Source organism: Talpa europaea (genome assembly GCF_964194135.1).
Source record: "Talpa europaea genome assembly, chromosome: 15".
NCBI classification, from domain to species: Eukaryota; Metazoa; Chordata; class Mammalia; order Eulipotyphla; family Talpidae; genus Talpa; species Talpa europaea.
Window position 1 is genome coordinate 30140211 of NC_140083.1, and position 23916 is coordinate 30164126.

At 33.6% G+C, this 23916-nt stretch overlaps 1 protein-coding gene across 1 annotated transcript in view; it reads left to right on the forward strand.

The window, feature by feature from the left end:
• The window catches only part of OSBPL8 (oxysterol binding protein like 8), a gene marked incomplete at its 3' end in the record, with an annotated part of 79517 nt that overhangs the window by 28687 nt on the left and 26914 nt on the right, over nt 1-23916 (forward strand). Inside the window, 6 exon segments of the mRNA XM_084255896.1 lie at nt 12364-12434; nt 15243-15320; nt 17123-17224; nt 19226-19429; nt 21062-21146; nt 21497-21668. Coding sequence (XP_084112022.1) covers nt 12364-12434; nt 15243-15320; nt 17123-17224; nt 19226-19429; nt 21062-21146; nt 21497-21668 — 712 coding nt within the window.

A 23916-nucleotide genomic window follows, 5' to 3' on the forward strand; every position in this document is an offset into this window, starting at 1 on the left:
AACTTTCTTTTTTTTTTTTTAGGCTTGATTAATGGTATTTATTTTTATTATTTTTTTTCTTTTTTTTTTTTTATAAATTTTATTGTTATATTCCCCATACAATTGCAGCCCCCCCATTCTGACCCCAATCCCTCCCCTCCCGCCCCCGCCCCCCTAAAAGTGTCTCTGGTTCATAGTTTTTTGTTGATTTTGATTTTCACTTTCTTATAGTTATTCATTTTCCTGGTCCCTTATTTAAGTTTTCTAGATTCCTGCTATGAGTGAGACCATCCGGTATTTTTCTTTTTCTTTTTGGCTTATTTCGCTGAGCATGATCCCTTCCAGCGCCATCCATGTTGCAGCAAATTGCATGTGTTTATCTTTTTTGAATGCTGAATAATATTCCATGGTATATATGTACCACATCTTCTTGATCCAGTCATCTATTTTTGGGCATTTGGGTTGTTTCCAAAGCTTAGCTATTGTAAACAGTGCTGCTATAAACATAGGGGTGCAGGTGTTCTTTGGAATTGATGTTTCTGTGTCCTTTGGGTAAATACCTAGGAGTGGAATTGCTGGATCATATGGAAGCTCTATGTTTAGTAGGTCCAGAAATCTCCACACAGCTCTCCACAGTGGTTGGACCAGTTTGCACTCCCACCAACAGTGCAGAAGAGTTCCTTTTTCTCCACACCCTCGCCAGCATTTGTTGTTGCTAGTTTTTTTAATATGTGCCATTCTCACTGGTGTAAGATGGTATCTCATGGTAGTTTTGATTTGCATTTCCCTGATGGCAAGTGATGTTGAACATTTTTTCATATGCCTGTTGGCCATTTGCATTTCCTCTTCAGAGAAGTTTCTTTTTAGCTCTTCCGCCCATTTTTTGACTGGATTATTTTCTTTGTTGTTGTTGAGTCTCATCAGCTCTTTGCAGATTTTTATGATCAGTCCTTTATCATTAGTGTTGGGTGCAAAAATGTTCTCCCAGTTGGTGGGGTTTCTCTTTGTTTTTGTTATTGTCTCTTTTGCTGTGCAGAAGCTCTTTAATTTGATGTAGTCCCAGCTGTTTATCTTTGCCTTCACTATCACTGCTTTGGGTGATGTGTCTGTAAAGATGTCTTTGATGTGCAGATCACGTAGTGTTTCGCCTATATTTCCTTCTATATATTTTATGGTTTCAGGTCTTATGTCTAGTTCTTTAATCCATTTTGAGTTGATTTTTGTGTATGGTGTGAGGTAGTGGTCAAGCTTCATTCTTTTGCATGTAGCGACCCAGTTTTCCCAGCACCATTTATTGAACAAACTTTCTTTGCTCCAATGCATAGTCTTTGCTCCTTTGTCAAAGATTAGTTGACCATAAATCTGTGGGTTTATTTCTGGATTTTCTATTCGATTCCATTGGTCTGTATGTCTGTTCTTGTTCCAATACCATGCAGTTTTGAGGATTATGGCTTTGTAGTATAGTTTGAAGTCTGGGAGTGTAATGCCTCCATTCCCTTCTTTTTTTTTCAGGAGAGCTTTGGCTATTCGGGGTTTACATAACTTTCAAAACAATTTTAATGATCTTGACACATACTTTTTGTAATTTTTGTTTTTATATAAAGGTAATATAGTGTGAAATATGAGAAATACTAGATTCAAATGTTAAATGGCCCAGATAGGTTTTTTTCAGGAGTGCTCAGCTATGCTCTACACTTTATAGTAGTTGAGTCTAGTCAACATGGCACATAAAATATGATTATGCTTTAGTTTTTCAGGAGTGATAAGTCGGGCTTTGATCATAGTATGATCCACAGCATGAAATTAAAATTAATAAAATCCATAGTGAGCACAAATAAATCTGAAACTAAATTAAAATCACAAGATTTAGTAAATATTTTTAAAGTAGGCCTTTGGTCCTTTAGAATAATAATCCCAGATTTGGGTTTTAAATTAGGTGTTTATTATTTATTTTTAAATTTGGTGCAAGTTCCTTGAAATTCTTGGGATACAAGGAACATACCTCAACATCATAAAGGCCATCTATGACAAGCCAACAGCCAGTATCATTCTCAATGGTGAAAAGCTGAAAGCAATTCCATTAAGATCTGGAACAAGACAAGGATGTCCACTCACCATTGCTTTTCAATATAATACTGGAAGTCCTAGCCAGGGCAATAAGACAAGAGAAAGACATCCAAGGAATCCAAATAGGAAAAGAAGAAGTCAAACTATCACTATTTGCAGACGATATGATATTATACATAGAGAACCCCAAAAACTCCACAGAAAAGCTAATTCAACTCATCAATCAGTTCAGTAAAGTGGCAGGATACAAAATCAACACGCAAAAGTCAGTAGCCTTCCTATACACAAACAATAAATCTGAAGAAGAAGAAATCAAAAAGACCATCCCTTTTGTTATTGAAACAAAAAAAATCAAATATTTGGGAATAAATCTAACAAAAGAGGTAAAGGACCTATACAAAGAAAACTATAAAACACTGTTAAAAGAAATAGAAGAAGACACAAAGAAATGGAGAGACATCCCCTGCTCATCGATTGGAAGAATAAACATTATTAAAATGGCCATCCTTCCAAAAGCAATATACAGATTCAATGCTATTCCAATCAAAATTTCAATGTCATTCTTCAAAGAAATAGAACAATTATTGATGAAATTCATATGGAATCACAAAAAACCCCGAATAGCCAAAGCTCTCCTGAAAAAAAAAGAAGGGAATGGAGGCATCAGACTCCCAGACTTCAAACTATACTACAAAGCCATAATCATCAAAACTGCATGGTATTGGAACAAGAACAGACATACAGACCAATGGAATCGAATAGAAAATCCAGAAATAAACCCACAGATTTATGGTCAACTAATCTTTGACAAAGGAGCAAAGACTATGCATTGGAGCAAAGAAAGTTTGTTCAATAAATGGTGCTGGGAAAACTGGGTCGCTACATGCAAAAGAATGAAGCTTGACCACCACCTCACACCATACACAAAAATCAACTCAAAATGGATTAAAGAACTAGACATAAGACCTGAAACCATAAAATATATAGAAGGAAATATAGGCGAAACACTACGTGATTTGCACATCAAAGACATCTTTACAGACACATCACCCAAAGCAGTGATAGTGAAGGCAAAGATAAACAGTTGGGACTATATCAAATTAAAGAGCTTTTGCACAGCAAAAGAGACAATAACAAAAACAAAGAGAAACCCCACCAACTGGGAGAACATTTTTGCACCCAACACTAATGATAAAGGACTGATCACAAAAATCTGCAAAGAGCTGATGAGACTCAACAACAACAAAGAAAATAATCCAGTCAAAAAATGGGCAGAAGAGCTTAAAAGAAACTTCTCTGAAGAGGAAATGCAAATGGCCAACAGGCATATGAAAAAATGTTCAACATCACTTGTCATCAGGGAAATGCAAATCAAAACTACCATGAGATACCATCTTACACAGTGAGAATGGCACATATTAAAAAAACTAGCAACAACAAATGTTGGCGAGGGTGTGGAGAAAAAGGAACTCTTCTGCACTGTTGGTGGGAGTGCAAACTGGTCCAACCACTGTGGAAAGCTGTGTGGAGATTTCTGGACCTACTAAACATAGAGCTTCCATATGACCCAGCAATTCCACTCCTAGGTATTTACCCAAAGGACACAGAAACATCAATTCCAAAGAACACCTGCACCCCTATGTTTATAGCAGCACTGTTTACAATAGCTAAGCTTTGGAAACAACCCAAATGCCCAAAAATAGATGACTGGATCAAGAAGATGTGGTACATATATACCATGGAATATTACTCAGCATTCAAAAAAGATAAACACATGCAATTTGCTGCAACATGGATGGCGCTGGAAGGGATCATGCTCAGCGAAATAAGCCAAAAAGAAAAAGAAAAATACCGGATGGTCTCACTCATAGCAGGAATCTAGAAAACTTAAATAAGGGACCAGGAAAATGAATAAGTATAAGAAAGTGAAAATCAAAATCAACAAAAAACTATGAACCAGAGACACTTTTAGGGGGGCGGGGGCGGGAGGGGAGGGATTGGGGTCAGAATGGGGGGCTGCAATTGTATGGGGAATATAACAATAAAATTTATAAAAAAAAATAAATAAATAAATTTGGTGCAAGTTACCTTTAAAATTTATTTTTAAAAGTGATATTTTTTCTTTGTTATTGAAAGAGTGAAGTTAATGTTCATCAGTTTGTTTCTTGACATCATTGTAATATAATGACTTTCTTTAAATTAGATTATAGACTTAAAAAATGGACCTTATTACTACTACCTTACATTTACAAGACAATTTATATTGATCAAAACATATTTTATTAAGTTGTTCTCTGATATTTACCCTTCCTTATTATATATGTGGGCAAGGCAGGGTGTAGCTAATAAATGAACCAGATCTAGTACTCAGAAATATTCTCCTAGTGTTTTTTCCTTCCACTTTTAATTAAAGTAATGCTTAGTTTACCATGTATTTTCATCAACTGTTTTGGGTTTACCAAGTATTTAGAATTTTTTAACATAAAAGAATGTTAATGGAAGTTTTGTGAAGCTGTGTAAATATGGGTACCACTGTTTGGCTGGACATTTACCCATGAGGGGATGGGTAATTTGGGTGACTGATTTGAAAACTATATTCCTTGCCTCTTCTGTATTGTACACTAATTGTATTAAAGTTCCTTTCCGTTGAGAAAAAACAAATAAATATGGATACCATATTTATTTCACCATCAACCATATGAGGCAGAAAAGTGGGAATTTTTAAATTTCCAGATGATTTAAACCTAAACCTTACGATAGGAGAGATATAAACAACTGATTGGAGTTAGGCTTAGTCAAATGAGTGCAAAGAAAGGACAACATAGTAACAGAAGGCTGAAGCAATGGAAAAATAAATTCTGTTCATTGTTTAATAATATTTTGTTTTTCTTTGTCTCTCTTCTCTGAATTATTGAATTAAGACCCTGGACAATAATAATTACTTAGGTTTGTTGTATGTTTATCATGTGCCTGGGGAAAAAAAGTATGTGGGTATGTATTGTGAAGTGTTTAATGTATGTTGGAGTGCATAAATGCATATGTAGTTGATAGATTATTAATAAAACCAATACTTTACAAGTACTATCCCAAGTTTGGAAAATATGCTTGTTAGTATTTTAGAAGTCTTGGGTCTTTCCCTACTCCTATTCTCTTCCCCATTTTTCCCCTTTGTATGCTCCAGATGTGAACTATCCTCATTAGAATCTTTGTAGAATTTACATGTTATCCAATTTGATCCTTTTTACAATCCCTAATATAGATAATATTATTAGCATTTTAGAGATGAGGAAACAGAGTCCAAGAGAAAATAAGTTAATTGCTCAAATGCAATTAATTTGGTGACTTAATTTCAAATTCTGCTTAACCTTTACACTATAATGCCTTTTGTGATATTATGTTCTTTGTTCTTTATGCTTTAAGAGGCAGAAAATCATTAAATGAATTATAATTCTCTGTTATCTATACTTAATGGTGATTTATATTTATGACATGGGGAAAAGGGAAAATAAAAACACCAAAAAGTAAAACCCAGCTGTAGTCATTGGTATCAACCGTGCAGTTACTTATTTTTCACCATTAATTGTTTTTGAGATAACTTGACCCAAGGAAAGAATCTACTCTATACCAAAAACTTTAGTTAATTATCCTTTTAGTAAAGAGAAACAGTCTTACATTATATGGGATGCTGTTGCATGTGGGTAGTGAGCCAACCTTGAGGTGCGTGCATAAGGAGGGAAACGTTGTATAGTAAGATAGTTACAACCATGAACCACTAAGTTAGTTGAATTAATTTTTCTATCTCTCAGTAGCTAACTGGGTGCATTTCCAATTTGAAACAAGGAAATGTGATTCGAAAAAAAAACCACTGTAGGTTACACGAAGTGGTTGACGAGATCTTTTTACCTTCAGTTGAGGTGGAGAAAGGTAAATGGATTTTAACATAACTAGGAGAGAATTCTTTGGAATTTTAAAAATTACTATGAAGAGATGACAGTGTATTGATTTGGCTATAGATGCTTTTGTTAGATTTTTGATATGAGATCATATCATTTAGTTTTAGCCTACCAAAGAAAGGTATTTCAGTTTATTACTATGATAATAAGATTGCATTGTTTATAAACAGGAGAGTTTTAAATGGAAAATACTCAGTGGTAAATTACATATTTCGAAATGTTTAAATGTAACAAAATAGGTACTGTAGCCGTTCAAGGAGACACATATTGGAGCATACAACATTATTATAGTGTCTTTTTAACTTCACTGTTTATTGGTTTGCATTAACACTGTCTTAATGACTCATATTTGCCTGCTAGACATAAATCTTAAATGTTTATTTTCTGCTTTAGCTTTAGCTGTTGGAATCCATAAAAGTTGTTCTTGAAAGAATATCTTCCCTTATGAATTAATCATGGCTGAGGCAAGCAGTGGGTTAGATAAAAATCTAAGAGCTTCAGGAAAGAAAAATAGCATTATGGATGTCCATTTTTGAAGTATGAAAAAACTGGAGAAGAAAATGTTAGAAGTAGGAGGAGTGGTTATTACTACACGAGCATAATGGATACGATAAAAGGATTATTTTTTTTAAAAAGAAGAGAAACGAATTTTATTGCTTCTTGAATCTCTAATTTATTGATCTTGCTTTGTTTTCTTAAAGCAGCAGTTTAGTGCAGGGCATTATTGGTGCTTGAATAAAAGGTAAAACGTTAGTGGAATACCTTTCTTGTTTATCAGTTCATTAAAAAAATGCCCAAGAGCATGGCTTAGTGCCTTTTCTGTGAGTCTCTTTGAGACTATCTGTTTATTGCTGATTTGACAGTCTCTGGTCCTTGTCCTTTGCTGTTAGATGTGTGTGTCCTTTGTTTGTGCTGGTGGGTTTTGCTACATTTGGATGTGGGAGAAAAGCCTGTCATTGCCAGTCGGGTCTAATTAGCCTTCTGGGTGAGCATATAGGTTAAATAGCCCTTCTAAACCATGAAAGAAGAGAGCTCACAGCAACGTAGATTTTCTTCTTGTACTGTGGTTTCGCCTGTTTTATTTCCTCCACGAACTGATGGCCGAAAGCTTGTCCGGAATGCTTCATTTGGAGGATACAATGAACTTTCTCCTTCATTGCCAGGTTTGTTTGTTTAATCTTGCATTCTTTTCTTAATTTCTTGGAGACTTTTCATTTAAAAAAACTAATCATTTTAACATCTTAACTGCTTTTGTTTAAATAAGACAATTCTTTCACAATTTTAAAGGCTACATGATTGTATCTTACCTCTTAAGGTTATATTTTGCTTTTAAAATAAAAAAATACTTGATATTCATGGCAAAGAAGTATTGACTGAAAGGGTGCTTGCTTTAACCATTTTGTTTTTTTTTCTGACACTTACATTTTGCTAAATTTTAATTACATTTCCAATTTTTATACTAACGTTATTCTTAGCTTTTTGGGAATATTCATTCTAATAGGTGGTATATATGCATTCATTTGAAGTAGTGAAACACTTGTTCACCTGTGCAGATAAATAACTATAAATTCACTGATTTCATTTTCTTTTCTAATGGTGTCTCTGAAAGGGACTGGAAACCATACTCCTGAACTGTTTCCTAAGTAGCAAAAGCTTTAAACAGATTTAGAATTCATAATCTGTATTTAGTCTTCTTAGTGTAATACGGTTGTTACTATCATGCTTCTTTCTTATGTTCTCAGATGTTGTAAATGGCTTTGAAAATACAACACGTTGAAAGTTTTTAATTTTGTTACTCCCTTTGCTTGTTCACTGAGACTTAGTTCCATTGCTATATTTGTCTCTTTTTTTTAAGTCAGCAAAATTGCTGATCTTGATGCCATGATTGTACTTATTATTAAAGAATAATCATGTGACCCTTATAAACAATAGAAAGCTTCACTTTTTCAAAGTTGGGTATTTACTTAACTAATAATTGAAGGAGAATTGTCAGTTTATCTTGCCAAAGGATATAGTGAAGGTCATTCTGGTTTGATTTGCTTGAATGATAACATAAATGGTTAGCATTGTTTTTCAGTGATTGAAATAGAGAAAATGATACTCATAGATGTGCTTCCATTTTCCCCTTACTACAGCCAGCAGTTGTATTATAAACAGCCATGATAAAAAGCTCTTTAAATATGTTGCCAGCTAAGAAATAGAATGGAATCTGGTATTTCAACAAAGTATCTTTTTATGTTTTTTTTTTTAAGTTTAAAGTAAAAAATAGAATTTCTTTTGGGATATTTAGTGTACTGAAAAAATTTTAGATGCATTTGTCTTCATCTGACATCACTAGAGGAGATGTTTTACTTCAGTGATATTTAAAGATAACTTTGTCTCACTGTTTTGAGCACAACCCTTTATTCATTTTGGTTTTCCGTATGAAAATCTTTTATGTGTGTGTGTGTCATTTCTACCTTAAGAAATATGTTGGTATGGTCTTCTTCTCTATGGTGAGCTACGATATAGGATATGGTATTGTTTCCCATGTATTCATAGTGATACCACAGTGCAGTTTTTTTAAATTTATATCTACTTATCTTTCCTTAATCTCAGGTATAACTTCAAATATATATATTCATTGAGTAAATAAATGAGCAACTAAATTTATAGACAAAATATGTGAACTTTAGTGCATAGATTGGTTTCTTTTTAGTATATTCTGACTTCTTTTGTATAGTGTCTTATTCGTGGCCTAGTTCTCTATAGTTAATATTCTGCAGCAGCTCTATATTTTGTGAATACCTACTAAATCTGTATTTGGTATATGTGTGTATAATCTTATTTTAACAAAACCAAAGCAGCATAAAACTTCTATTACAGCCAAATAGTGAGCCAAATTTATTGTCACAGTATATAAAAAGTATATCTTATAAGTGATGATTGCACTTGTATTCTGTTAATTAATTGGTAGTTGAATACACAATGATAGTTTATTCAGTAATAATAGTCCACTGTCCACTGATTAGCAGGAGAAATTAAGGCCTGTGTATTTCTGTAAGAGATAATCTAATGTAAAATTTATTTGTAGTTGAGGAATGAAGGCCCTGGGAAATCAAGGGACTTTACCATGGTTATATAATTAGATGATGGTAAGTTAAAAATTATAATGCACATCTCTATTCATTGGAATTATTGTGAGTTTATGGTAACTTCCAAAATGAAATATTTAGAACAAAAAGAACTGACAGACTTAAAAAAAAAAAAAATTCAGAATCAGGGAGAACAAGTTGTTTGTAATTGGTATTAGTTTTGTTTTTTGACTAGTTGAACTACTGCTAGGATCGTCTTTTTTATTTACTTTAACTGTTGAAAGCATTTCTGAAAAATATGTTTTCTTTCCTTATGAACAAAATACAATAGCAATTTCTTTCTTTAAAACTCAGTATTATTATAACTCAAATATTTTCCCCACAGAGAAACTTCACTGGGAATGAAGTAACATGTCCAGGGTCATATAGCTAGTAAATGGTAGTGCCAGTATTTAAACTCAGTCTTATTCTTGTTCTCTTAGCTATCCACTGCATTCAAAATAAGGAATTATCTTACCTTATTACAATTTTTGTTTGAATACTTGGCTTCTCACAATTGCCTTTTGGAGAGGAGTAATACAACAGAGAAGTCTTTGCATGTTTCTGTCCCTAAAATCTAGTCCAATGCATGGCACATAGGAGGTACATTATAAATAGTTTTGAGATGAATTAATAATTATATTTGTTGATTGAGGGTTTGCCACCTATCATTCTAAGTATTCATCCATTCTGAACATGTTGTTGTTATAGGTTCTATAGTCAGAGAAAATATAGGGACCAGTATGAATATTTTGGAGTGTGAGAATGGAGTTCAGCTCCCTGGTTTTAAATCATGACTTGTCTGTTAACTGAGCATTTAAAAGATATATGTGGCTTCACTAAAAATAGTAGTCTTACTGCTTTATATAGTATAAACAAGAAAGTAGATCGTTCAGGAAAAGGCCATTAAGAAAGTAACGAAAAATCACAGATCTTTTCTGAATAAAAAGCATTTTTATTCTAGGCCTCAAATTATTGCTTTAGATAATTTTCAAGGTCAGCTATCAAAATATAAGTCAAAGATAACCAGGTATATAAGAAGATGAATGAGAAGTAACTGAAGTAACCGAAGCAGTAGATAACAGAAGGCCTTTCAAATAATAGAATTAGTCAGGCATAGATATTTTTTTTTTAAGTTTGTTTGCTGTGTAAAAAAACAAAGCCACACTTTCAAGACAAACTTGAAGAACTAGAAATTATACATAGTAGCCCACATAATTGTAAAGTAATAGAATAGAATTTTCAAGAAGTGAAGTGAAGTAAAATTAAACAAAACATGATAACCAAAATTAAAAATTAAGTAGACATGTAGTATATTGGACATACAGATGAACACAGAATTAGCAAACAGAAGACAGTTCAGAAGAAATTATCCAGTATGCGGGAAGGAGAGACAAAAAGATGACAAATGTAGAAGAGACAGGAAATAGAGGGGAACAGTCTCTCATGAATTTCTTTTTAGTAAAAGAAGTAGAGTAAATCTTTGAATATAATGCTTAGAGCTTTTTATAGGACTAATCAAAGACCCCAACCCACAGAATTCTGAAGAAGCCAAAGTGGAAGAAACCCAAACCTTAAACACATCATAATGAAACTTAAGAACATCAGAGCAGAAGGAAAAAAACCTACCAGATTTCCTTCACAACAGTGATCATTTCTCTCTGACTTAAAAACTGAAACAGTCGAAGCCTAAACAAAAGAACAATATATTCAATATGTTGAAAATAAATATTGCCAATCTAAAATTCCATGCCTCAAAAAAATTCTTCAAGAATGAAGGGACAATATAGACATTTGAGACAAATAACTGAAAGGATTGCTGCCAGGAAAACCTCACTAAAGAAAATTCTAAAAAAAACTTCAGGCCAAAGGATAGTCATTTCCAGTGAAAGGTCAGAATTGTAAAAAGAAATAAATGTTAAAGAATATGTGGGAAACATTAATTTATGTTGATTTCAAAACAAAAAATAATGTCTTTGACAGAGCTTTGTTCTCCTACATACATTGAGATCTTTGAAGTGATTTATGTTGGTCATTAGTGTTGAGAATTACTTGTTACAATATATATTGCTCTTAGTAATTTAGACTTTTCAGGTTGAATTATGTACTTTTTGGTTTAATTTACACTGAAGTTTCAAATTCTGATAAGTTTTCATTTAAAATTTCATGTTATATTAATGAAACAATTGTGGCTTTGTTTTTTTCACTAAAAAAATTCCTTCTTCATATTACAGAAAAAATTCAATAAATTTTCTAGATTAAGAAAATGGAATGGAATTGTTTTTATCTAATGTAAGCTAAACTCAGAATAAATTATATTATCATTGATATGCTAGAAATTATTTTAAAATGTTTCAGGTGTTGGTACTACTTATGATATATTAACTTCTGCTTTATGAATAATTGCACAGATATTTTTAATAAAGGTTTTTATTTGACTCAACAAATAATTATAGGAAAGAGGCCATATTACTTATCCTCAAAAATAGATAGAACCTCATTAAAATGTGCTTTGCTTCTTTTATGACTGCCACAAATCTCAGTATAAGCCTCTCTCTATAATTATATCCTTATAACATTAATTTGTTAATAGATTTTGGCATTGTGCTACATTAGTGTGCTCCATGACTATAGGAATATCTATCACCCATTTATTTTGGTCACCCTTATAGAATTTGTATAGCAATAATTAATGATAGTTATAAAAAAACTATAATTGAATGTTTTCTGTGTGTAAAGTACTAAACTAAGTGTATTCTGTGCCTTTTCATTTGATTCTCACAGTAAGCACATGGTTAGATTTTTTGAAGGCCTATTCCTCAACCCAGATTTATTTACTGTCTTTTACCACAGTTCTGTGATTGTTTTAACGTTTGGCAAGAGAAATGAAAGTTATGCTGGGTTGGTTGTATTAGGGAAAAAGGTTCACTGGAAAAAAAGCACCACAAGGCTTGAAATCAGGCCTCTCAGAGCACAGAAAGGAGGTACCTAGGTTGATATCAGTGGGTTCAGGAAAAGACTTCATTACCTCTATAACCTTTAATTCATTCTAAAGAATTATTGCACTAAATCCCTTATAGGTCTTTAATCCCTAATAGTTTAAAACTGTATGTACAGTCTAGGCTTCTTGCTCTGATACATATCAAATATAACATATATTTGAAATCGAATGACTTACATGTTTATTTTTTAACATTAATGCCGGTGTATGTTCCCAAGTACAAATACTGAGATGACAATGTTTTTTAAAGGTTTTGAAAGAGGGAAGGAAGACATTTCCCAAAACAAAGATGACTCTTCACTCTCTATGTCAAAGAGCAAGGTAAGCATGTAGTCCCCAAATAGTGACATTTTTCTAATATTTTAGATGCAAAAATGAATTCTGAAATCCTATCAGATTTCTATGGGATTTTTTTTGTTGCTACAGCTAAGCCATGTAATATGTAAAAAAATAAAGAATAGTTCTTCCACTGGGGCTGATTTAAGTGCTCTTGGTTGCTCGGAAATAAAGCCTGTTGGTAACAGTTCTCTCAAGAGTTGCATTATTTCTGGTATGTCTGCGATTGCAGCACTTCCTTAAGCAAGTGTTCAGAGTTCTATTCAGAGATATTCTCAGAGTTCATGGCTTTTTAAAAATAATTCCCAAGTGTTTGGAGTTCATTTGTCTGATAATCAAAATTATACATTTTATCCGTTAAAGGCCAGATAGCCTTTGCTTTAATAGCCTGGAATTGAAAGCCTTACTTAGAATAAGACATCATTTCCTGAATTAGTATTTCTCAAACTAGGATATTTGTATATATTCATATACCTATTGAAAACTTTTTTATTCAAGTTTATGTATTCAAATTTGAGAAGTACCACAAAATCATTGGTAGTCCTATGAGTTTGTACTTCACTAGGTTTTCTGTAATTTGTCAAGGGATTTGGCAAATTATAGAAAATATGACTTTTTTCTGGCCAGGCTTAACACAAAAACAATTCTTAGGTTTTTGGAATCAAACTTTCAAACACTGGAAAAAAAGATTGTTAGTGATTTTTTCTACTATTCATAGCAATAGGGTTTGCTCTTAAAACTACATTTTTTGTTCCTGTTTTGGGGGTGGTTGAGAGGATACCACAATATGTTTTTATATATGATTTTACACAAATTTTATTCACATTTAACATTTCAAATAATTATTTCATAAAAGTCCATCTAGCATAGGTGTAAAGTGCTATGGATGGAAACTGGATGTTGTCATATTGAGGACACATATTTTCTCTTATTCATGAAGCTAAGTATTAAATTTGACTGTGATATAATGTCTGAAGTCATTTTAAAAAGGTGAGAAATACATATAGTGAGATGACTAAGAGTATAAAACTAGGAACTATGCCAACCGGGGTACAAATGCCAGCTCATCTACTTACTATTTTAGTTTCCAAAGTTATTTAATCTGTTGGTCTTAGTTTCCTTGTTAGAAAAAGGGGGGCTACTACTACTATCTCATAGGGTTACTTTGTGTATTAAATGAGGTAGTAAAAATAAAGTGTTTAGTGTGATTCATGGTAAGTAGTAAACTATTATTAAACTAAACTATTAGTATTTTTTGTTTAATAGTATCTAAGAAGTACTTTATAATATAAATTTCCTATTAAGTTGTGGAAAATAAAAAGCATCACATTCCTCTGACAACAGCAGTGCCATCATTGGATTTCAAGGGTTAAGAAGAAGAGACCTGTTTAAGGGATTTTCTGAAATTGTTTATATCATAATCTATGCCATCATCATGGTAGTAAACATTGTAATGTTTCAAGTCTTAGTTCTCAAGGGAGTAACTTTAACAAAAATCTAACAGGTTAATCCCCACCCTCTACACTGAGCTGAGTTTTTAGTTCCCTGCAAGTTTTGCCAGTTATTACCATCACATAGTAACCCATGTGTTTGTCAGCAGCAGAAGTGTTTTAGAGAAATGAGAGAAATGAACTGCAAATGTGACTTCCATTTTCATTTTATTAATTCACCATATTTCTTGAGCCTTTCCTTTTCCCCAGATGATAACTGGCTATCATGGTGAATAAACATGATGCCTACCCTCATGGATCTTAAAATTGAGTGAGGGAGTTTATACCCAAGGTCTTTATCCTTGATCATATCTAGTGATTTTATGCAAATGTGCAAAATCTGGCTATTCAAAATTTGAAAGCAACCATTTGTGTTGTGCCCTGTGTATTCTTCTGTCACTAAGAGGACTACTGAGAACTATAAGTACCTTCTGCTATGTCTAACAGTAGGTAAAAGTGAAAATCACAAGACAATGAAGGAATATGTTCAATTTAATTATCCCAGGGTTTATAGAAACAGATTTTAGTTTTTGTAAAGTAAAAAGCATTTGCTTTCATGGATGAAGGTGGTCTTCCTAAAAGAGTGCTGGATTATAAGAGACTCAATTTCTGACCCCTGATGTTACTGTTAATTTGGAAAATCAGTCTCCCTGAGTCTCCCTTTCCTGGTTTGTAAAATGGAGGTGAAACTATATCTTATGCCGATTTTTTCAAGGTTATTAGGAAAATCAAATGAATATATGAAATATAAACTACAAGTTTGGAAACATTTATGAAAATAATAGGGGCAATGGATAGGCAGGAAGTAGGTGCTAGAAATATTAGTTCTAGGATAGTGTCATAATACTAGTTTTTGAAGATGTTTATATTTCTTTTCATTGGTGTAGCATTGGGCAATGTAACAGCTTGCTAGAATGCACATGGTTTGTTTTTTAATTTAGAATATTTCAACTATTAAAAAATTACATTGCTTTGTCAACCCTGCCCTAAGAAAAATTAAATGATTAGAAATTATTAGAAATACTCTAGAAAATAATTTTTTTTAATTATAAATGATTTTATTTTACTTCATAGATTATTTTTTATTTTTGTGTATTTATTTTGTATATTTGTTAGTTTAACATAGATTTATTTTTAAACCCAATAGTATAGGGAAAATTAGTATTTGAAAATGGACATTTACTAAAGTTACAGCAATACTTGGAAAGAATCTCACAAATATAACTTTGATGTCAATTTTTATGTGCCATATTGTATTGAATAAAGATTTTAATTTTTTTTCTTCATTTCTATGTGATTTTAGTCTGAATCTAAACTTTATAATGGCTCGGAGAAGGACAGTTCAGCTTCAAGCAAGCTCACAAAAAAAGAATCTCTCAAGGTTAGTTTCCTGAGTTATTTATGAGCAATAACTAGCACTATTCTTTGCATGTGCTTTTGAAAGTAGGTTGATAAAGAAATAAATGTTTCTTTCTAAAGGAAGAAAAATACATCCAAACAGGCACACACGTAATGATGTTAATATTTGTGTGGCACAGTGGAATGACTGATAAAGCTGCTTGATGACTGAGGCAGGGCTGCTTCAGGCCTCAATTACCTGTCCTGGGGCTGAGGACTTGATATCTCTGTGCAGTTGTACCTGAGTCAGACATATCACTGTACTGTGAAACATTTGATGGGAAGCTCTGGTATCCTTTAAAATTAGAGTTTGCTAACTGAAGGTCATGTACTGAATTGTCCCACAGGAGATATAGTTTTTAACCTATATAATAAATATTTGAGCCAACGATTACAAGTCCAAATTTTCAACTTCTTTTAAGAAATATGCAACGTGGGGCCTGCCTACCATAATATGGTGCCAGAACCTGGAGCTCAGGAAACCCCTTTTCCAATGGACTCTGATCTCTGTCTACTCTTTTTTGCCCAGTTTTGTTTCATACCTAATCCTGTATATATTTGCAATCCCATATTCAATTCAATGTTAATAAAAACCAAGTCTAGAATTGTAGAATTGTCAAAATTTTTATCTGTGATAGTCTCTTATGTTATGTACTGTTAGGTACAATTAGCAAGATAGTATTGTATTTATTTTTTAAATATATTTATTTTCTTACATCATTGTTAGTTTTTGATATATCATCTCTTCTCTTCAGGTGTAGTCCCCGTAGTTCTCCCACCACCATAGCACACGTGTTCCATCTCCAGTCTCTTATGCTCTTCCCTCCCCTGGCATAACCACTCTCTCTCTCCCTCCTCTGCTGTATACCCCAGGTCTATGGCCACCTTGCAAGTTTTGTCTTTTTTCCTGATCTTTTGTTTGGTTTTTCTATATTGCACATATAAGTGAAACTATCTGATATTTACCTTTTTCCTTCTGACTTATTTCACTTAGCATAATCCTTTCCAGCTCCATCTGTGTTGTCATAAATGGCATGAGTTATAGATAATGATAGTCCTACTTCAAGGTTATCGTGAGGATTAAGTGAGGTAATACATGAAAAGTGCTTAGAACAGTGACTAGCATACAAAATGGACCCCAGTAAATGTTAGCTGTTATTATTTTTTCATACTAGGAATCCTGTATAGCAGCAAAAAGAATGACGTAGGCATGGAAACACTCCAAAAAATCAGGAGTGGGGGGAACTTTTTATATGTGTTAAAAAAAAAAAAAACGCACAAAAGTTATATATTTCTATATGCTTTGTGCTTAGAAAAAGCTTGAAAGGATAGTAATTTCCAGAAGGTTAACAGTGGTCAATTCTAGGGCCTCCCCAGTGGTGCAGTGGGTTGAGTACAGTGCTGTGAAGCTGTCCACAGCCTCTGCAGCATGGGTTCGATTCCCAGGCACCAGGGAGAAACCCACGTGACGCAACAGACCTCTCCTGCTTCACCCGCTGCTCCCCTCAGCAGTGTCTTCAGTCTGTCTGCCTGTTCTGTTCTCCACTCTGTCTCTGGTGAATTCTCTTACCCTCCCACACATCTGGTCTGTACCCCAGTTCTTATATAAATAGATAAATCTTTAAAAAACAATAATTAAAAAAACTATAGTTCTTTTAACATAAGATGTTAGAATTCAAAAAAGTTTTAGAGTTTTATATTCTACACTATATAGGTCTAAATAATTGAAAATAAATTTCCCATTTGTATTGAATTTTTAATTTTTCTGTTATTTCTATAAAATAGGTGCAAAAGAAGAATTACCGAGAAGAAAAGAAAAGAGCCACTAAGGAATTACTCAGTACAATCACAGATCCTTCCGTTATTGTTATGGCTGATTGGTTGAAGGTCAGTTGTATTGAGTCTAGAAGTCAAATTGCAGAATGTTTATCTACTGGACTAGGAAAGCCCAGAGTGTATGTAAAGCTTACAAGACAAAAACAACTATGTTGATTTTTCACTGGCAAAGAAACTGTTAATTGTATCTCACCATTTCTGTGTTCCATGCTTAATGGGGAGGAGGAAGTTTAATGTTTATTGACAACAAAATCAAATACAAATAGCAGTTATTTTTAAAAGGCTTTTTTGATTTGTATATTATGTAGTCTAATCAGTGTGCTGTAAGTAAATATTTTTTCTTACTATTCAAATTATCATTTGGTATTATTGTAGACTCACTACATGTTTCACTGATATGAGGCAAAGTTAATGTAAAAGTTATTTGAAAAGCAATTTTCAGAAAAACTTGCATATTTCTTCTTACCTTTTTGTGGCCTTTGGTTATTTACCACTTACTTTTCCTTCCTTTCGATGATCTAATCACCCTATCTGTGTCCGTCTTATCTGAAGGATGTTTGGTAGGAATCTTCCAAACTAATGCTGTTTTTAAGAATGATCTTGTAAGAAATCCAGGAAGTTTTGGTACTGGTAGTCACTTAAAAATCACCCCAGCTCTTACAGCTTTTCCCTTTCCTCAAGAGTTGGTATGACCTTCAACCTAAAACTCACAAGAGATCTGTGATAGAAGATCTCTTAAATGAAAGTCTAGTATAATTTCCTGATAGTTCAGGTAATACAAGGGTCTTTCAATGCTATGCTTAAAACACCTTCTGACTGACATTGGCTCAACGTTAGAGGTTTTTAAGCTCTTGATCTCATTTGGGCTTTTCAGAGCTGTTGCTATTCTTGTCGTATAACATTGGATTTCCCTAACCAATCCCCACCACATCCCCTGACTTCTTAATTGCTAGCTTCATTCTGATAATTTGCCCTCATAGTCCGTTAAATCTCCAGGATCTAGAACATTATGTCAGGGTAACTTTTGCTATTATTTCTCTTTCACATACTTTGTCATAACAATCTTTTCCTCATTCTTAAATTCTTCCTTTCTAAATTTTCCTTGTTTAGAGTTATTGTGGTGTACTTATTTGTGGGTTATAGACCCCTACATTTATTTCATAATTCATGTAATTGCATCAAAAGATTAAATGTCTATGGTAAATAAAAATGAGTTTATCCCTAATTTTCATCTGTTATATTATCCTTTAGTATTGTGAGTTCAGTGGCTTGAATAGATACAATTTTAATGGATTACAGGAATACAAGTTGGTAGGAAAACCTAGTTATAGACTGTTGACATAAACTCAGTAAAGTCAGGATGAGGAACATTTTATGAAATAAGAATGACATTCTTATAACTTGAGTTTTAAAAATTTCCCCTAGGAAATTTATATGACATACTTTATGTAATTGCTAAGAACAAAGTGATTTAGAGAAAGTAATTGTAGAGACTGGGAGGAGGTTCTTTCCTCTTCCTACCAATCACCAAATATTTAGGGAATGCCTGGTGTGTGCTAGTTTGTTTTCAGCATTGTTGATGTAATGCTAAGAGGAGAGGAAAAAAAACTTAAAAAGCAAAATAATCATATACTCTCATAAATAATATTATACTTGTGATAAACACTTGTGATAAGAAGAGGAAAATCTCAGTAGTAGCAAAGTGTATTTTAATGTCCCTGACCTGGTAAGGAAAGAAAGGAAAATCATTTTACTAAGTACATTATTTGAAACTGTTGATCCAGTTTCCTGTAGAATTTAAGTTCCTCAGAAACAGAAGCCATGTTCTTTTCACGATTATTTGAAGTCCTCATCATTGAGTAGTTTAAATACATAACCATGTACAGATAGATTATATTCATGTATAAATCTAAAATGTACAGCTTATGAAAATTTTAGATTAGAACATCCTATTTGCCATTATTTGCTTTGTATCTTATGGAACTTGAAAACAGAACTTATTTCTTTCTAAAGAGTAATTTTTATTGAAGTAAATAAATTATCTCTCTTTAGATTCGTGGTACTTTAAAGAGCTGGACCAAGTTGTGGTGTGTGTTGAAACCTGGGGTGTTACTCATCTATAAAACCCAAAAAAATGGTCAGTGGGTAGGAACAGTCCTCCTGAATGCCTGTGAAATCATTGAGCGTCCATCAAAAAAGGATGGCTTTTGTTTCAAACTTTTCCATCCTTTGGAGCAGTCTATTTGGGCTGTGAAGGTAAGTAAGCCCTGGTTATATAGTAAAAAGTAAAGAAGATAATCTATTAGTAGATCTGTGATAAATCAATCTAATAATTGCTGTCTTAAAAATTTGTTCTGTTTTCAAGTGCATTATTCCTTACTATATCTAGCCACAATGAAAACCGTACCCAAAAACTTTTATCATTAAGATTTAACTTAAAATTTCTGCAACGAAAGTTTCCTAAACTTATAATGCACCTTATCCCTTTTGTCCACAGGGATTCAGTTTGTATTGTTTAATTTATTTATTTATATAAGCACTGGGTACAGTCAGAAGTGTGGTAGGGTGAGAGAATTTACCAGAGCCAGAGTGGGGAGCAGAAAAGGCAGACTGATGAAGGACACTGCTGAGGGGAACAGCAGGCATGGCAGGAGAGACCTGTGCGCCATGTGGGACCCTCGCTGGTGGCCGGGGATTGAACTGGCGCTGTAGAGGCGGCGGGCAGCTTCACAGCCCAGCGCTCAACTGCTGCGCCACTGATGAGGCCCTGACTATGTTTTTTATCTTCATTAAAATTACAAAATCCCCCAGAATAGCAATCGCCATTTGTTTTTTGTGGTTTTTCCTCTAGTGGCATAAATATATGATAAGTTACCTATAAGTAGAAACAATTCTACTTGTAAGAGAGACAGCTTTCTTTAAAGATGTAGTTCTAATGCCTTTTTTAGTAAAAAGCACTACTGTGGTCACTCCTGCATTATAAAGGTAGAAACTCAATCAGGAAAATAGAAATACCGTACTTGATTACCAAGGAATTCTACAAACAGGAGACAGGTAGTACATGCTAACTAAATAAATGAATTTTGTTTAGTTTTTATATCCCAGATTCTGGGATTCAGTCCTTCCCACAGGGGAAAGAATTTAACCCATAGAATCTCCAGTATTTGTATATATTATGTGATTCTCAAATAAAAAAAAAAGGCTTTCAAAATCTTTGATCTGTAGTATTTATTGTTACTACTACCCTTCCACTACCCTGAGGATTTTTAAGAATTAAAGTTAGGGGCCTCCCCGGTGGCACAGTGGTTGAGCACTGGGCTGCGAAGCTGCCCACAGCCTCTGCAGAGCAGGTTCGATCCCCGGCTGCCAGGCGAGGGTCCCACATGGCGCGCAGACCTCTCCTGCTGCGCTCGCTGCTCCCCTCAGCAGTATCCGTCATCTGTCTGCCTGTTCTGCTCCTTGCTCTGGCTCTGGTGAATTCTCTCACCTTCCCGCACTTCTGACTGTACTCAGTACTTGTATAAACAAATAAAGATTTTAAATAAATCTTAAAAAAAAAGAATTAGAATTAATTTTTTAAGTCATAAAAATATTTTTAATGTTTATTTAATTCAAAATATTAATTTTAGGGAAATATGTACAATTGTATGAGCATTAGTTAATGATAACCATGATTTCAGTTTTCTGGTAAGCAAGTCTATTTGTTGAAAAAAGAGAACTTAATATTTAGCATTGACTTTTTCCAGAAGTATGAAATTAAAGCTTGTTTGCTTTTAGATTATAAATCATACCTAACTTAGATTGTTACAGGAAATAATAGATAATGTAATGTTGAAGTCACATGATAATTACAGTATACCATTTATTTTCACTTTTATTTATTTTAAGGGTCCAAAAGGTGAAGCAGTTGGATCCATAACTCAGCCCTTGCCTAGCAGTTACTTAATCATCCGAGCTGCTTCAGAGTCAGATGGTAAATAACAAGTTTTAGTGGATTGTATTTTGGTCCTCATTTTTAAGGGTTTATTTTATGTACTATTCTGTATTTTTCTTTGGGGAAATCTACCTTTAGATTGATATTTGAATCAGAGGTATTGTAATCATAAATTACTTAGAACACTAAATGCATCATTAACTAGGTAGAGAAATTGGAAAATTGTCTTGAGAAATCCTGTCAGGATTTCATGTTCAAATTAACTTTTCTAGTGCATGTTTCTCAAAGAAATGACAGTATATGTAGTAATAAAGGTTAGCACTATTAAATTAGATAGTAATTTTTAGAATTCTTTGATTTATATTGCTCATGAATCCATGTTCTTCTAGGAAGATGCTGGATGGATGCCTTGGAGTTGGCTTTGAAGTGTTCTAGTCTTCTTAAACGTACAATGATCAGGGAAGGAAAGGAACATGACCTGAGCATTTCATCAGAGAACACGCATGTCACTTTGTATGGTTTGTTACGTGCTAACAATCTCCACAGTGGTGACAACTTCCAGTAAGTAGATATTACCAGTAACCTGTTAAATGTTTTAGAGACCATGTTGTACACTAGGTTAGTCAGCAGGCCTGGAATTTTTGTAGTATATCTGGGATTGAAACTTGATTGCCTTCCCTTTGTGACCTAAGACCTTGTTGAACATTTGTTCACTTGCTATAAGGTATACAAAATTATTTTCCTGGTTCCAGCTAACTTGAATTTCTTGTGTTTCCTAAATATAGTCATGCTAACTAGCAACCTTGTCTTTTTGCATAGTGTTCCATTTCCTCCATTAATAATGATTGTTAGTCCTCCTTGTTCTTTACTTCTGGCATACTCTGTGTGTTGTTCAGGCTCAGATATTGCAACATATGAGTACTTTCCTGATTCTTACCAATAAAATTTGTACTGTTGTTGCTATTTTATAGAACTTCTTTTTGTGTGTGTGATGGCACTTGATTTATTCAACATTGTATTTGTAGAATTCTTCTATTATATAAGTATTTCAAGTTGAGGCTATACCCTACTTGTGGTGTTAACCCTTTAAGCATTAATTGCAAGGTTATGCTAAAATACTTCTGCACAGAAACTTCTTTAGGTTCAGAGATTTGTTGAGGTTCGGCTCTTTTGTCAGATTTCTAGGAAGAGAATATAGAGAAAAATAGACTTCCCCTTTTCCTTTCTTGCACTAACCTTAACTTCTCTGTCTCCACTTACTGCCATCAAGAATGAGGTTCTTCTCAAAGTTAGACTGCTACCATCTCCTCCTTCATGTAGCCTCACCTGAATTTATTTTAACTTCCTTTGCTTGACTCTTTCTTTACTCTCTTTTAAAACTCCATTCCTTGACCTTTTATGTTCTTTCTTTGTAGAACTATAATTTGGACTTTATCTTAAACCTGAGTGGGATAGGATTGGGGGAAGAAACTGATATACGAATGGGTATTTGTTGGTGCCTTTTCTCAAGATTTTCCCCCAAAGCACTTAAGCTATACACAGTCCTTTGTTTTTACTGAATACTTAGTAATCTTGAAAAGCTCTTATTTGGGGATTTTAAAAGTTCATCTGTTACACTTACTTAGTCATTAAAAATTTTTGAGCTTCTATTGCATAAGACACCATATCCTTCTCTGTCTGGTTCACTGCATTGTGAATAAGGAGATGAATTGGATGTAATCCTAAATTTGAGTTTAGTACAGGGTTTAGTAGCTGTGTGTTCCTGGAGACATGTTGCATTTTGCTTTTTGTTTTACTAGAACTCTGTAAAATGTGAGGAGCCATAAAAAGTAAGAAGATAAGAATGATATAAACAACCAAAGGAATGTTTTAGAGTAATATAAGATCAAGAAAATTTAGAGAGCGGAAACTTAATATCCAGCAAAGGAATCAAAGAGAGAAGATCAATATAACAGATTTTTCAGAAGTAGAATCAGCGTATCAGCATGTTCATTTGGCTCTGTGACAGGAAATGAGCTAGGAATGATGATACAGAGATGAGGGGGCTGGGGCCTTCCTTTGAAACTTTTAGAATGCTTAGCTGTAAAGGACAGAGAGTGGGTGAGATTAATGATTCAAGTTTTAAGCCTGAGTGACCAAGAAGATAGTAAAATAAATAAAATCATATTGGGGAAAACTAGATGATTTATCAAATACTGGGTATGTTGAGGACGCAGTGATCCCAAGTCATATAAATTATGTGAGCCAAACATTTAAAAACAAGGATCTGAAAGGTAAGGTTACATGGATCTGAAAGTTATTGTTGTATGCACTTGTTAGGAAATCATGAAATAGAAACAATGGTGAAGCCTTGAAATGGGATAGCTTGCCAAAGGAGAGCAGATAGGTAAAAATAAAAAGAGGGTCAAGGAAGGTGAAAATATTTTCAGGACGGAAAAAGATGAAGGCACTCAGAGAGCTCAAAATGTAGAACCACAATTACATGTAACCCAATTGCCGAGACCATTTCAGGGAAGGGTAATAAAAGTCTAGTTTTGCAGAGAAGTTACAGAAGGTGAAGACTAGACAACATTGGGTTTGTCAACTAAGCCGTCAATAGTGACTTCTATGGGAATAGATTCAGAGGATGAAAATCAGAGCATAAGGAGAGAATAGTTGGTAAGATAGAAGAAACAGCAATTTAGGCTACCTAAAGTCTTTGTTTAGACTTGAAGAGATGGTGAGGTTAATTAAAATGATGATGCTTGAAAAATAAGGAAAAAAATTCTAGGCAAGAGATCATCTAAAATTTTGCTTTTGGAAAATTTTA